The sequence below is a fragment of the Vigna umbellata genome, chromosome 1, assembly GCF_029865625.1.
Source record: "Vigna umbellata cultivar VRB3 chromosome 1, Vumbellata_1.0, whole genome shotgun sequence".
Classification (NCBI taxonomy): Eukaryota; Viridiplantae; Streptophyta; class Magnoliopsida; order Fabales; family Fabaceae; genus Vigna; species Vigna umbellata.
Window position 1 is genome coordinate 4165598 of NC_142165.1, and position 12996 is coordinate 4178593.

General features: G+C 41.0%; 2 protein-coding genes across 2 annotated transcripts; one reads left to right on the forward strand and one right to left on the reverse strand.

The window, feature by feature from the left end:
* Positions 1-4668: 4668 nt before the first annotated feature.
* On the reverse strand, positions 4669-5076 carry LOC148204434 (L-type lectin-domain containing receptor kinase S.4-like). Its single transcript, XM_088106911.1, has 2 exons — positions 4987-5076; positions 4669-4923 (listed from the first exon to the last, which is right to left on the reverse strand). Exons 1-2 carry the CDS (start codon positions 5074-5076, stop codon positions 4669-4671), a joined length of 345 nt encoding a protein of 114 aa, XP_087963037.1.
* A 536-nt stretch (positions 5077-5612) lies between these two features.
* LOC124831687 (UDP-glycosyltransferase 87A1-like) lies at positions 5613-8652 on the forward strand. The gene is made up of 2 exons (XM_047305760.2): positions 5613-6368; positions 7546-8652. Exons 1-2 carry the CDS (start codon positions 5873-5875, stop codon positions 8415-8417), a joined length of 1368 nt encoding a protein of 455 aa, XP_047161716.2. The 5' UTR covers positions 5613-5872; the 3' UTR covers positions 8418-8652.
* Positions 8653-12996: the final 4344 nt, after the last annotated feature.

Below are 12996 nucleotides of genomic sequence, written 5' to 3' on the forward strand. Positions count from 1 at the left end.
TATTTAGTTCATTTAAAATACTTCATTAGTTGATCATGGTTATTGTCTAAGAAAAGAAAAACACACCTTCTAAACCAGATTTATGTATAAATAAATCTTAATAAAAAACACAAAATATGAATGAAAAGTAAATTATTAGTATAAAGATTAAATAAAAACTTACATAATAAATTTTTGGTTTAATACTCATTTTTTTTCCCAGTTTGGTTCGGAAATCTCAATGTAGTCCCTCATTAGAAAAGTAATTATAATGGATGCTTACTTATAAATTTGTGAGTCAAGTTAGTCCCTTCCGTTATAGATAAGCAAATGGAGTTAATGAGATGATAATATGACAGTAGTTAGTGGTTAGGTGTCAAAACGCAATCGTGTGTGTGCTTACGTGGTGTTGAATTAGAGAAGTTTGGGTTTTATTAGAAATTGGGTTTATTTTAATTGGGGATAAATTGGCCAGTTAGGGTTTGTATAGTATGAAATATTAACCGAGCGGTTACAAACAACCAACCGGATATTTAGGTAATCTGTTTATATCTTATTCTGTTTATATTTTATTGGGCTTATATTAGCTCAAGATCCATGAGGAAAATAATAAATACAAAGCTAGGGCCAAGAGCCAGGTACGTTCCACTTACTCTACATGACTCTCAAATACTCAATAGTGATAACCATTCACTAAATATTCAACCAAGAGTCGAGGCTCTTCAAATCACACGCCTAACTTGGGCGTCGGAGTACCTTTTGCAGGTACATCCCCCTCGTCAAGAAGGAGACCGATCGGTTTGCGCCAACACCGATCGGCCAACAGGAGGAGTTTGGAAGCGAGCGAGCGGCCCAGACGCGTCAGCAGGTTAGTCTCTCGGTCCCTAAAAGTATCTACCGAAACATTTTGGCGCCCACCGTGGGGCCGAGCGGCAAACCCAAATGGTGACCACGAGGAGCATGGAGGAAGAACAACAGACCAGAGATTTGATAGCGCAGATGCAGGCGCAAATACAGGCACAAGCCAGAACCATACAAGCACAGACGCACGCACAGCAAGAGATGCAACGAAGGCACGCAGAAGAAATTGCAATGTTGAGAGCAGAGCGCGGTCGTGCCGAACAGTCCGCGCAGCACTCGGAGTCTACAGCCGATCGGGGTAACAACCAACACAATGATAACGCTGGAAGTCGTACTCAGCAGCCATCTCGGCATACTGACCCGAACGATCGGGGAAGAAGGGAACCATCCCCCTTACGAACCGATCGGCCCTCCAATCTGCTCCCTTTCACTGCGGTCATCATGCAAACTCCAATGCCAGAAAGGAACCCTCCTGTATTGGATAAGTATGATGGCTCGACAGATCCCGACAATCATCTCAGGATTTTCACCAATGCAATGGTGTTCTACACGGACAGTGATCCGGTTATGTGCAGAGCCTTCTCCTTATCACTCAAGGACGAAGCATTAGAGTGGTATAACACTCTTCCCCCAAACACAGTGGATTGCTTCGCCACTGTGGAAAACCTTTTTAAAAGGCAATACGCCTCCAATCGTAATCAGGAGGTAACGCCAGCGGAATTGGTAAATACTAAACAGGAAAAGGGAGAAACTTTGAAGGCCTTTATGAAAAGGTATATGGAAACTGCACGACGAGTCAAAGAGGTAAGTCAATCTTTTATCATCACCAATTTGCCTTCCTGTCTAAAACCAGGGTACTTTGCTGAGAAATTGTATGCACGACCGCCAAAAACAATGGAGGAGCTCCAAGCACGGATAGCCGAATTCATCCGCATGGAGGACATGCGAATTTCACAACGAAAGCGACAGCAAGAAACTGAGGCAAGTGGAGGGAGAAAGGACGGTAAACGACCGTTCGGCAATAATGGTAAAAGCGGGGAGCTTTCCCGAACATTTAAATTTAATCACTATACACCCCTCAACACACCTAGGGCAAAAGTTCTTGAAGAAGCTCTAAACGCTGAACTTCTCACACTCCAAACGAAGCCATCTCCAAGATACGCAGATGAAAGGAAGAGTTGTCATTTCCATCAGAATCGGGGGCATACCACAGAAGAATGCATTACGCTGAAAAACGAAATAGAACGTCTCATTCGGGCAGGACACCTCCGTAATTACATACAAGAAACAAGAAGAAGTCCCGAACGAGCGTATCGGAAGAACGAACGCAGGCGAGACTATAGTCGCAGTCCTGCTCGTCATCGTGAACGATCGGTTCGCGGAGTTATAAACTGAAGATAGCAATCCAAATCTCTATTTAATGTCATCTTTAAATTTTTGATTTAGACTTTTGTTATTAAACTTTCGTTGTGCAATGAATAAAACCGAGCAATTCACGCTCGATCATCGGTTACCAATGTCGATCAAGAATTTCAGCCAACAGAGGTAAAACCCTCTCAAAGCCGAACGGTACAGCCCGTTCCCTAGGAACCACTCCTAGGTCGAAGACCGAGCGGTAAATCCCCCTCGGGAGAGAGGTAAAGCCCTCTCAACGATGAACGGTAAATTCCGTTCACTAGCAAGCACTCCTAGCTCAAAGCAGAGGTAAAACCCTCTCAAAGCCGAACGGTAAAGCCCGTTCCCTAGGAAGCACTCCTAGGTCGAAGACCGAGCGGTAAATCCCCCTCGGGAGAGAGGTAAAGCCCTCTCAACGACGAACGGTAAATTCCGTTCACTAGGAAGCACTCCTAGCTCAAAGCAGAGGTAAAACCCTCTCCAAGCCGAACGGTAAAGCCCGTTCCCTAGGAAGCACTCCTAGGTCGAAGACCGAGCGGTAAATCCCCCTCGGGAGAGAGGTAAAGCCCTCTCAACGACGAACGGTAAATCCCGTTCACTAGGCAACACTCCTAGCTCAAAGCAGAGGTAAATCCCTCTCGGTTAATGTTGAAGGTCGAGGGGTAAATCCCTCTCGGTTAATGTTGAAGGTCGAGAGGTAAATCCCTCTCGGTTAATGTCGAAGGTCGAGAGGTAAACCCCTCTCGGTTAAAGTCGAAGGTCGAGAGGTAAACCCCTCTCGGTTAAAGTCGAAGGTCGAGAGGTAAACCCCTCTCGGTTAAAGTCGAAGGTCGAGAGGTAAATCCCTCTCGGTTGATGTTGAAGGTCGAGAGGTAAATCCCTCTCGGTTAATGTGGAAGGTCGAGAGGTAAATCCCTCTCGGTTAATGTCGAAGGTCGAGAGGTAAACCCCTCTCGGTTAAAGTCGAAGGTCGAGAGGTAAACCCCTCTCGGTTAAAGTCGAAGGTCGAGAGGTAAACCCCTCTCGATTAAAGTCGAAGGTCGAGAGGTAAATCCCTCTCGGTTAATGTCGAAGGTCGAGAGGTAAACCCCTCTCGGTTAAAGACGAAGGTCGAGAGGTAAACCCCTCTCGATTAAAGTCGAAGGTCGAGAGGTAAACCCCTCTCGATTAAAGTCGAAGGTCGAGAGGTAAATCCCTCTCGGTTAATGTCGAAGGTCGAGAGGTAAACCCCTCTCGGTTAAAGACGAAGGTCGAGAGGTAAACCCCTCTCGATTAAAGTCGAAGGTCGAGAGGTAAATCCCTCTCGGTTAAAGTAGAAGGTCGAGAGGTAAAGCCCTCTCGGTTAATGTCGAAGACCGAGAGGTAAACTCCTCTCGGTTCCTGAAGGACGAGCTGTAAATCCAGCTCGGTTAGTGTCGATCGTTGATCGTCGAGCGTCGATCGTCGAGCGGTAAAACCCGCTCGCTTATTGTCGAAGACCGAGAGGTAAACTCCTCTCGGTTCCTGTTGAAGGACGAGCTGTAAATCCAGCTCGGTTAGTGTCGATCGTCGAGCGTTCGCTTATTGTCGAAGACCGAGAGGTAAACTCCTCTCGGTACCTGTTGAAGGACGAGCTGTAAATCCAGCTCGGTTAGTGTCGATCGTCGAGCGGTAAAATCCGCTCGCTTATTGTCGAAGACCGAGAGGTAAAATTCCTCTCGGTTCCTGTTGAAGGGCGAGAGGTAAATTCCTCTCGGTTCATGTTGAAGGACGAGCGGTAAAACGCCATCGGTCTGTCTTTACATTGAAAAAGTTCTAAAAAGAACTCTCTTCAACCACCGACAAGAGCGGCAGAAGCTCACCAATACAACAAACACACCCTCCCTCAAACTCATAAGTTCTATAGTTAACCACGGCTAAAGCCAAACGCTTAACTCGGACTTGGGGGGCATAATGTATAGTATGAAATATTAACCGAGCGGTTACAAACAACCAACCGGATATTTAGGTAATCTGTTTATATCTTATTCTGTTTATATTTTATTGGGCTTATATTAGCTCAAGATCCATGAGGAAAATAATAAATACAAAGCTAGGGCCAAGAGCCAGGTACGTTCCACTTACTCTACATGACTCTCAAATACTCAATAGTGATAACCATTCACTAAATATTCAACCAAGAGCCGAGGCTCTTCAAATCACACGCCTAACTTGGGCGTCGGAGTACCTTTTGCAGGTACATCCCCCTCGTCAAGAAGGAGACCGATCGGTTTGCGCCAACACCGATCGGCCAACAGGAGGAGTTTGGAAGCGAGCGAGCGGCCCAGACGCGTCAGCAGGTTAGTCTCTCGGTCCCTAAAAGTATCTACCGAAACAGAGGTTCAAACAGTATCACACAAAAATGTAAATTGAAACCATAATTTCAGATGGTTCAATTCAGATTTCACGTTCATTTCAAAACATCATATTATGTAACTCCTCGTAGTAGCCACCACCACCATCTTCTTTTTTCCCGTAAACCACCGGCGGAGGCGGCGCCACCTCCCTCTCCAAATACCTCACCACCTGCCTCATGCTGGGCCTCTTCTCTGGTGCCTCCGCTGAACAGTCCACTTTAATCACTACCAAAACTTCCACCTCATCAAACGCCCCACCCAACCTGGGATCCACCACCGCTAGCGACGCCCCAATGTGCCACCGCTCCCAGACCTAGTCCACCAGCACCAGCTCCTCCGACAATGCCTTCACCTCAATGGGCCTCCTCCCGCACACCACCTCCAACAACAACACTCCGAAAGCGTAAACATCAAAACTGGTGGTGGGTTTCCCCATTCGTGTGAGTTCAAGTGCAAGATACCCCATCGTTCCCACCACACATGTGGTGCTAGGCTTGGCACCATGCTCGTAAAGCTTGGCCAACCCAAAATCCCCCAGCCTCCCATTTCAAAACATCATATTACAATTCCACCACAACCCTAACTTTGTCTCTATTCAATTGTACAAAATTAATTAAAAACCCTAACTGGTGCCAATTTATCTCCAATTAAAATAAACCCAATTTCTAATAAAACTCAAACTTCTCTAATTCAACACCACATAAGCACGCACACTATTGCGTTTTGACACCTAACTACTGTCGCATCATCATCCCATTAACTCTGTTTGCTTATTTTTAACGAAAGAGACTAACTTGACTCACAAATTTATAAGTAAGAATCCATTACAATTACTTCTAATTAGAGACTAAATTAAAATTTTTAAACTGAGAACAAAATTGGATATTAAACCTAAATTTTTAAACCTTAGTATAATTGTGTAGATGAAAGTTAGTATCATGTATTTATTGAAGAGTGCCATATATGTGAATATCCGAGACACACACGTCCGAGGGACAGACACAGTATACAATACTGAAGGGTGTCAATGAGGTGGTCGTGCAGTAATCATTCTCTAGTCACGTGATCAAGCCACATTTTTCTGGTCTGGTTGGGTTCCTATATTTTTCCCTTCATTCTGATTCTCACTCTCTCTTCCTTTTTCCTTTTTTCTTTCTTTTTTTTTTCACACTTCCTGATCCAATCCAACTTTCATCAAAGTGAGCCTAAATATTTGATTCTGGTTTCTTTCTTCTCACTTTCGAAACACTGTTCTTGTCTCTATGGCTCAACCGGTTCAAGTTCCACCAACCATTGTCTGCCACGTGGTAGCGGTGCCATACCCAGGACGAGGTCACGTGAATCCGATGATGAACCTCTGCAAGTTGCTACTCTCCAAAAACTCTCAAATCCTCGTAACCTTCGTGGTCACCGAAGAATGGCTCGGCTTCATCAGCCCCGAGTCCAAGCCCGACAACATCCGATTCGCCACAATCCCCAACGTTATTCCCTCCGAAGAGAGTCGAGCCAATGACTTCGTCACGTTTCTTGAAGCCGTTATGACCAAAATGGAAGATCCTTTTGAAGAGTTGCTCAATCGCCTCCACCCGCCGCCGACGGTAATCATATACGACACTTACCTCTTCTGGGTGGTTCGCCTCGCCAACCCTAGAAACATCCCCGTGGCGTCGTTTTGGCCCATGTCCGCGTCGTTTTTCACCGTGCTCAAACATTACCATCTTCTCCGACGAAACGGCCACTACCCAGTAAACTTATCAGGTCAGTTACGCTTGCAAATCCATGTTAGAGAATTACCATAACTGTTCTATAGCTTCACTTACCAATCTCTTAACAAGAATTAAATGCCAATTAGTTTTTAATAATTATTATAATGATCACTAGGATTGGTCCAATAGAACATCTACACCCGTGGATTTGCTTTTCTTTATCAGTTCGGCCAATGAAAGTGGAATTACCCTTTTCTATTTCCGAAAAGCTATTTTAAAAACAGTGAACAACTTTATTTGGTTACTTTTTTTAATTCTAAAAGTTTTCGTTGGAAATTCACACTCTTTTTAAATATCTAAGTAGGAAAACCAAAATGGATCATCAAAATATTCTTTGTACTGTACCGGGCAAGCAGACTAAAACGCGATGCTACTTCATTGTTTATAACATTCATTTATTTGCCCAAAAAATTAAAAATAAATAAATAAATAAATGAATGAAGTGAAAAAGATATAGCCGAAACAAAACTTTCGCGTGTTTACTCTTATTTTTAAAATATGAAAAAAAGAACACTTATAATAAAAGCCACTTAATTAATTTTGTAACCCTTAATCATGTTATATAATTATATATAAAGGATTTTTTAATATTTTATAATTTTAACTTTTAAATCATTTTTATTTAAATTTAAATAATTATATTCTTATTTTTATCTTTTAAATAATTATAATATAAATTTAATTATTTTTTAAATTAAAACAATTAAATATAGTTAAAGAAGACGCCTGTTTATAAACATTATTCATTATATTATATACAATTAATTATAATAAAAAAAACATTATCATAATTATTATAGAAATAATAATAAATACAATTCGGTCATTTCATAAATATATTAGTTTTAATTTTAATTTATCATAACAAATAAATTAATCATAAACTTTTATTATTTTTCTCTTAATTTAAATAATTATATTCTTTATTCTTACTTTTTTTTTTCACTCCCGCATTTCCGGGCTTTAGTCCAAACCCAAATTTAATGCTTGGAAGTTAACATAAAAATTTGACTTTATTAACAGGAGAATTTTGACATATGGTAAGTACATGGAATTTCTTAAAATTTGTTAGAAGTTAATTTACTTTTCCGTCCAATCAATTCAACGTATCAATTCTTGGATGTGATATTTGAAGGCTAATTTAATTAAAAGGTAAGATATTAGTGCAGAAGATGGTGAGAAACGTGTGGATTATATTCCGGGGAACTCATCAATTCGCCTGGCAGATTTTCCTCTCAGTGATGAAAGTTGGCGCAGTCGAAGATTGTTGGAACGGGCTTTGAATGTTATACCGTGGGTGCAGAAAGCACAATATCTTTTATTCCCCACCATATATGAGCTTGAACCTCAAGCCATTGATGCTTTGAAAGCAGAGTTCTCCATACCCATTTATACTGTTGGCCCTGCCATACCTTGTTTTGCTAATGGCCACATTGATGCCTCTAAACATGGCTACTTTCAATGGCTTGACAACCATCCTTCTGCCTCTGTGTTGTACATTTCTCAAGGGAGCTTTCTTTCGGTTTCTAATGAACAATTTGATGAAATTGCAGCTGGTGTAGGTGATAGTGGTGTTCCTTTCTTGTGGGTACAACCCAGAGAAAATGGTAGGTTGAAAGAGTTGTGTGGGGATAAAGGACTGGTTTTGCCATGGTGTGATCAATTGAAGGTGTTGCAGCATCCTGCAATTGGGGGATTTTGGTCTCATTGTGGATGGAATTCTACTAGGGAAGGTGTTTTTAGTGGTGTTCCTTTTTTGGCATTCCCTATATTTATGGACCAACCCCTTAATGGTAAGTTTATAGTGGAGGAATGGAAGGTGGGGTGGAGGGTGAAAAGGGAGGTAAAAGAAGACACTTTGATCAGAAAAGATGAAATTTCCAGTCTTATAAGAAAATTCATGGATTTGAATGGTGATGAAGTGATGAGAAAAAGAAGCAGAGAGCTGAAACTGTTATGCCATACTGCAATTGCAAGTGGAGGATCATCACAAACTGATATCACTGCTTTTCTTTCAAACATATTAAATGTGCCAAACTAGAGTAAGAATGTTGGTAAAAAATAAAGTGTTGTAACTGATTGAGATTTCAAGACTGTCAGACCTCATAGGTTTGGTCCGCATTATGCGAACCTTGAACGAACTAGTCCATGATTCGTATATTTTGAATTAATAGTATCCGAGGGACGTTGATCCTCACTGATAAGATCACTTTTCCCTGGTTGAAGGAATTATTATGTTTTATAATGAAAAAGCATAAAACAGAGGTGTTTTATCATTTATGAGTTGAATAGTCTTCAAAACCGGGCTAATGTACAATATGACGAAGTAAGTGTTGACGCACTCTATCTAGTACAACACTATACTTTAATACAATTAATCCAATATTTAATATAGTGGTTAAAACTTTTAACTTTCTCCGACTTTCAACGACTTTATTAATGGTCTCCACCAGTCCCTACCACTGTATGAATGCACCCCACACCTCACCGCTTCCATCGAAATCCAATTCCTCTTAAAACATGTGCATCCAATCTTACTTGGTCCGTAGAAACAAATTTAAATAAATTGGATTAACTCCTATTATCGTCCGTTATATAATGTATATTAGGCTCTCGTGACCATAATCTCAATTCTTAGATAAAATTAAAACACAAATAACCTAATTAGTTATCTTAATGGTGGTTATAATTTTTAATAGGTTTAATACATTATTTGGTCCCTAGTTTGGGACGTTGTGTTCAAAGCCATCATACCTTTTAAAAAAGTTCACTATTGTCCAATATTTCGTTAAAAGCGGTTCAAGTTGGTCCTTTTGGCTTATGGTGTTAAAAACATAACGGTGCAATGATGTGGCAATTGTGACCTGTCCAACTTTTTATGACGCAGCAACTGTGACCCAATTAACGTGGCCAGAAACCCAGAAATCCTTGTGCCACCACTGTGAAACCCTAGCCGCCACCGCTGCCATAAAACGAAACGCGCCACTACCAAACCCTTTGCCACCATGTCGTCATCATCACATCAACACATACTTACAATTCGAAGCAGAGAAAAGCAACAGAAAACCCAGAAATCAAACCCAAATCACCTAATTCCAATCAAACCCTAGTCACCATGAAACCCTAAACCGCGTCGGCAATAATCAGGGCAAAATCTCCACCATGTGTCGCGCCTCACCACCATTAAGCAAGAACTGAATCAAAATCCCTAACCCGCAAACTAGAAATTCCAACCCAAATATGAATAAGAAAATCACAATTGCGACACTTAGAAACCCAATTCACACCTACAACAAACCATAAACATACATAATCGCTACCCAAATCGTAAAAACCCTAGTTCACAAGCAACATCCATGGACACCAACCTGCAAATTGCATAAGCCAAAAATGCAGAAATAATGTGCCTCCATGCATCGTGCAAGAAGCCTTTTCATGCGTCCTCCATCTTCGTCTTCTTTGCAAAGAGCAAAAGCCCAGAATGAGAGCTTATTCTTCGTTCATCGCTGATCAAATGTGTTGCGCCACCATGGGCTGCCGCGAGTCAAGAAGCAAAATCATGAAGGCTCTCTCGCATAAACATTGCACAGGTCACAGTTTCTCTGCTTCGAATTGTAGGTTTGTATTGATGGTGGTGACGGTGGCATGGTGGCCTGAGGGTTTGGTGGTGGCGCGTTTCGTTCTGTGGCGGCGACGACGGCTAGGGTTTCACGGTGGTGGCATAAGGGTTTCTGGCCTTAGGGAAATTAGGGTTTCTGGCCACGTTAATTGGGTCACAGTTGTCGCATCATAAAAAAATGAACAGGTCACTGTTGCCACATCATTGCACAGTTATGTTTTTAACACCGTAAGACAAAAGGACATACTTGAACCGTTTTTAACGAAATATAGGACAATAATGAACTTTTTTTAAAAGGTATGACAACTTCGAACACAACATCCAAAATTAGGGACCAAATGATGTATTAAACCTTTTTAATATTAATAGAAGTTAATTACATATGGATATTAAATATAAGAAAATGTGCTAGATAATAGAAATTAAAAACATATTTAGTTAATCTAATTGAATACAACATAATATAATATATATATATATATATATATATATATATATATATATATAATAAAAGCATATATATCTCTTTGTGTGTGTGAAGAAGATGGGTGACCAGTAAGTTAAAAACTAGCCAAAAACGGTCAAAGATTGAAAAAGATAGATTATCTTGTATTGAAGGTTGAGACAGGTTAATCCATATCAAAAGTTAAGGAGTTGTTCTCCATGCACCTCACTACTCTTATCTTACACCTCCTTTTTTTTATTCCAATTGTGACCCTGTTAGAACACTTGGAATATTTTGACTACTTTTATTTTTATTGATCCATTCAATGTTTACCACTTAAAAGCAACTACCCACCCTTATGTCGCATTTCACTGAAACCCTACACCCTTTTCTTCTCTGTTGTAGCCCGTCGTCCTCCTTCCATCTTCTCTTGCTCCTTGACTTTAGTTTTGCCTCCCCTCCTCTATCAGTTTATTTGTATGTGTTGTGTTTGTATATGCTGGAATATGTGGGCTGGATGGGTTGTATTTCTAAGATGATAGGATGAAGGTCGATGTCTTAACTATAATAAATTTGGAGGAGTGGTTGCACAGTTATCTGTACTTGAAAGTGCGACTGCAATTTGAAATGTGGTTTAACTGCAACTGGAGGTGCTGCGTCGCAAATCGAAATGGAGGTGCTGCGTCGCAAATCAAAATGTAGTTGCTGCACTTCCAAGTGTGCGGTTCATACCGCGGTACAGGTGGATGTGCGGTAAAGCTTTTTTGGATTCCCCTATTTTAGCATCATTTATTTGGATTCCCCTACAGAAATGTTAAAAACTGTATAAAGTGTAACATTATATTTATCAATCAATTAAATAATAAGCTACTACCTTGGAAAGTCATCGTATGTTGAAGTGTAAATCAAAACAGAAAAAAAACAGATTATTCTCATGTATATAAACTCTGTAAATCAGTTTCATATGGTTAATAATACATTTTTTGAGGTTATTCAGCATACCTGTGAGTCTTAGCAACCTGTTGATCAGTCTGGAACTGTGTGTGTGGTGGTGCACTGCCGTGTGTGGTGGTGGTGATCATGGAAGAGGGTTGAACCCTAGCAGAGAGTCGTGTGACTCTTTCTCTCTCTAAATCTCGTCTCTCATCTCTTTCTCTTACTAAAACACGTGTGTATTACATTTAAGAAAAGGGAAATATATGGAGGTGGAGTTTACGTTTCTGCCCTTATTCTAATATGGTATCAAGAGCATAGGTTCGTGTTGTTGCTTTCCTGGTGAGTGATCTGGAATTGTGTGTATCCAGAGGAGAAGAAAGAAGGTTTCTTTGAGTGGTTAAAGATCAAAGAAATTTCAAGAACTCAGCAAGAAAGGATGGCAAGATTTGGGGGAATACAGGGGCCACTACCAGTGTTTGATGGGAAGCAGTTTGAAGACTGGCACATTAAAATGCAAGCCATTTTTGGCTTCCAGGACGTTTCAGAGGTGATAGAAGATGGGTTGCCCGAGTTGAGTGACAGGGCCACTGAGGAAGAGAAAAAGAGTTATAAGTGGCAAGTAAAACTGGATAGCAAGGCAAGGTTTCTGCTGTACCAGTGTGTCAGCCCAAAGATCTTCAACAAGATCTCCAAGGCTGCTACTGCTAAGGAGGTATGGGACATCTTAGTAAAGACTTATGGGGATGGAGACAGAAACACAAAGGTTAAACTACAGGCACTGAGAAGACAATTTGAAATTCTAGTCATGGAGGAGAGTGAAACCGTGGCTGAGTACTTTGATAAGGTACAAGAATTAGTGAATAAGATGAGGACCTGTAAAGATGGAATATCTGATGAGTATATTGTTGACAAGATCCTGAGAACATTATCATCCAAATTTGATAATGTTGTGGTTGCTATAGAGGAAACCAGAAGGAAGGAAACCATGGAGATAGAGGAGTTGTTGAACTCATTGGAGGCTCATGAATTTCGTATTAATGAGCGCAGACAATGCCAGGAGCAGGCCTTGTAGGCCAGATCTCAGTGGAAAGGCAAGAAGTTGTTCAAGAAAGGAGGAAGAGGTAGCAAGAAGGGCAAAGACTCACTGGACCAGCAAGGAGAAGAGTCCAGTGAATCAGGCAAAGTGAAAAATCAGAAGAGTGGTGAATGGAAATTTGACAAAAAGAAGGTCAATAGATATAATTGTCAGAAACTTGGCCATTATGCCAAGGATTGCTGGAGTGGTGAAGGTGCTAAGAACAAACCAAAGAAGAGGGCTAATTTGGCCCAAGAGGAGGAATCTGACTCAGAACCAGTGATGTTGATGGCTAAAACTGAGGAAAATTCATCAGAAAAAGATGTGTGGTACTTAGATTCTGGGTGCTCTACCCATATGACAGGTAGAAAAGACTGGTTTGTGGGAATTAAGGATGCTGCACAAGGAAAAATTCGTTTTGCTGATAACAGAAGTTTGATGGCAGAAGGTACAGGGAGAGTTGTTCTAAGGGATGCAGAAGGAAAGGAAGTCACAATTGAAGAGGTACTGTATGTACCAGGTTTGAAATCAAATCTGCTAAGCTT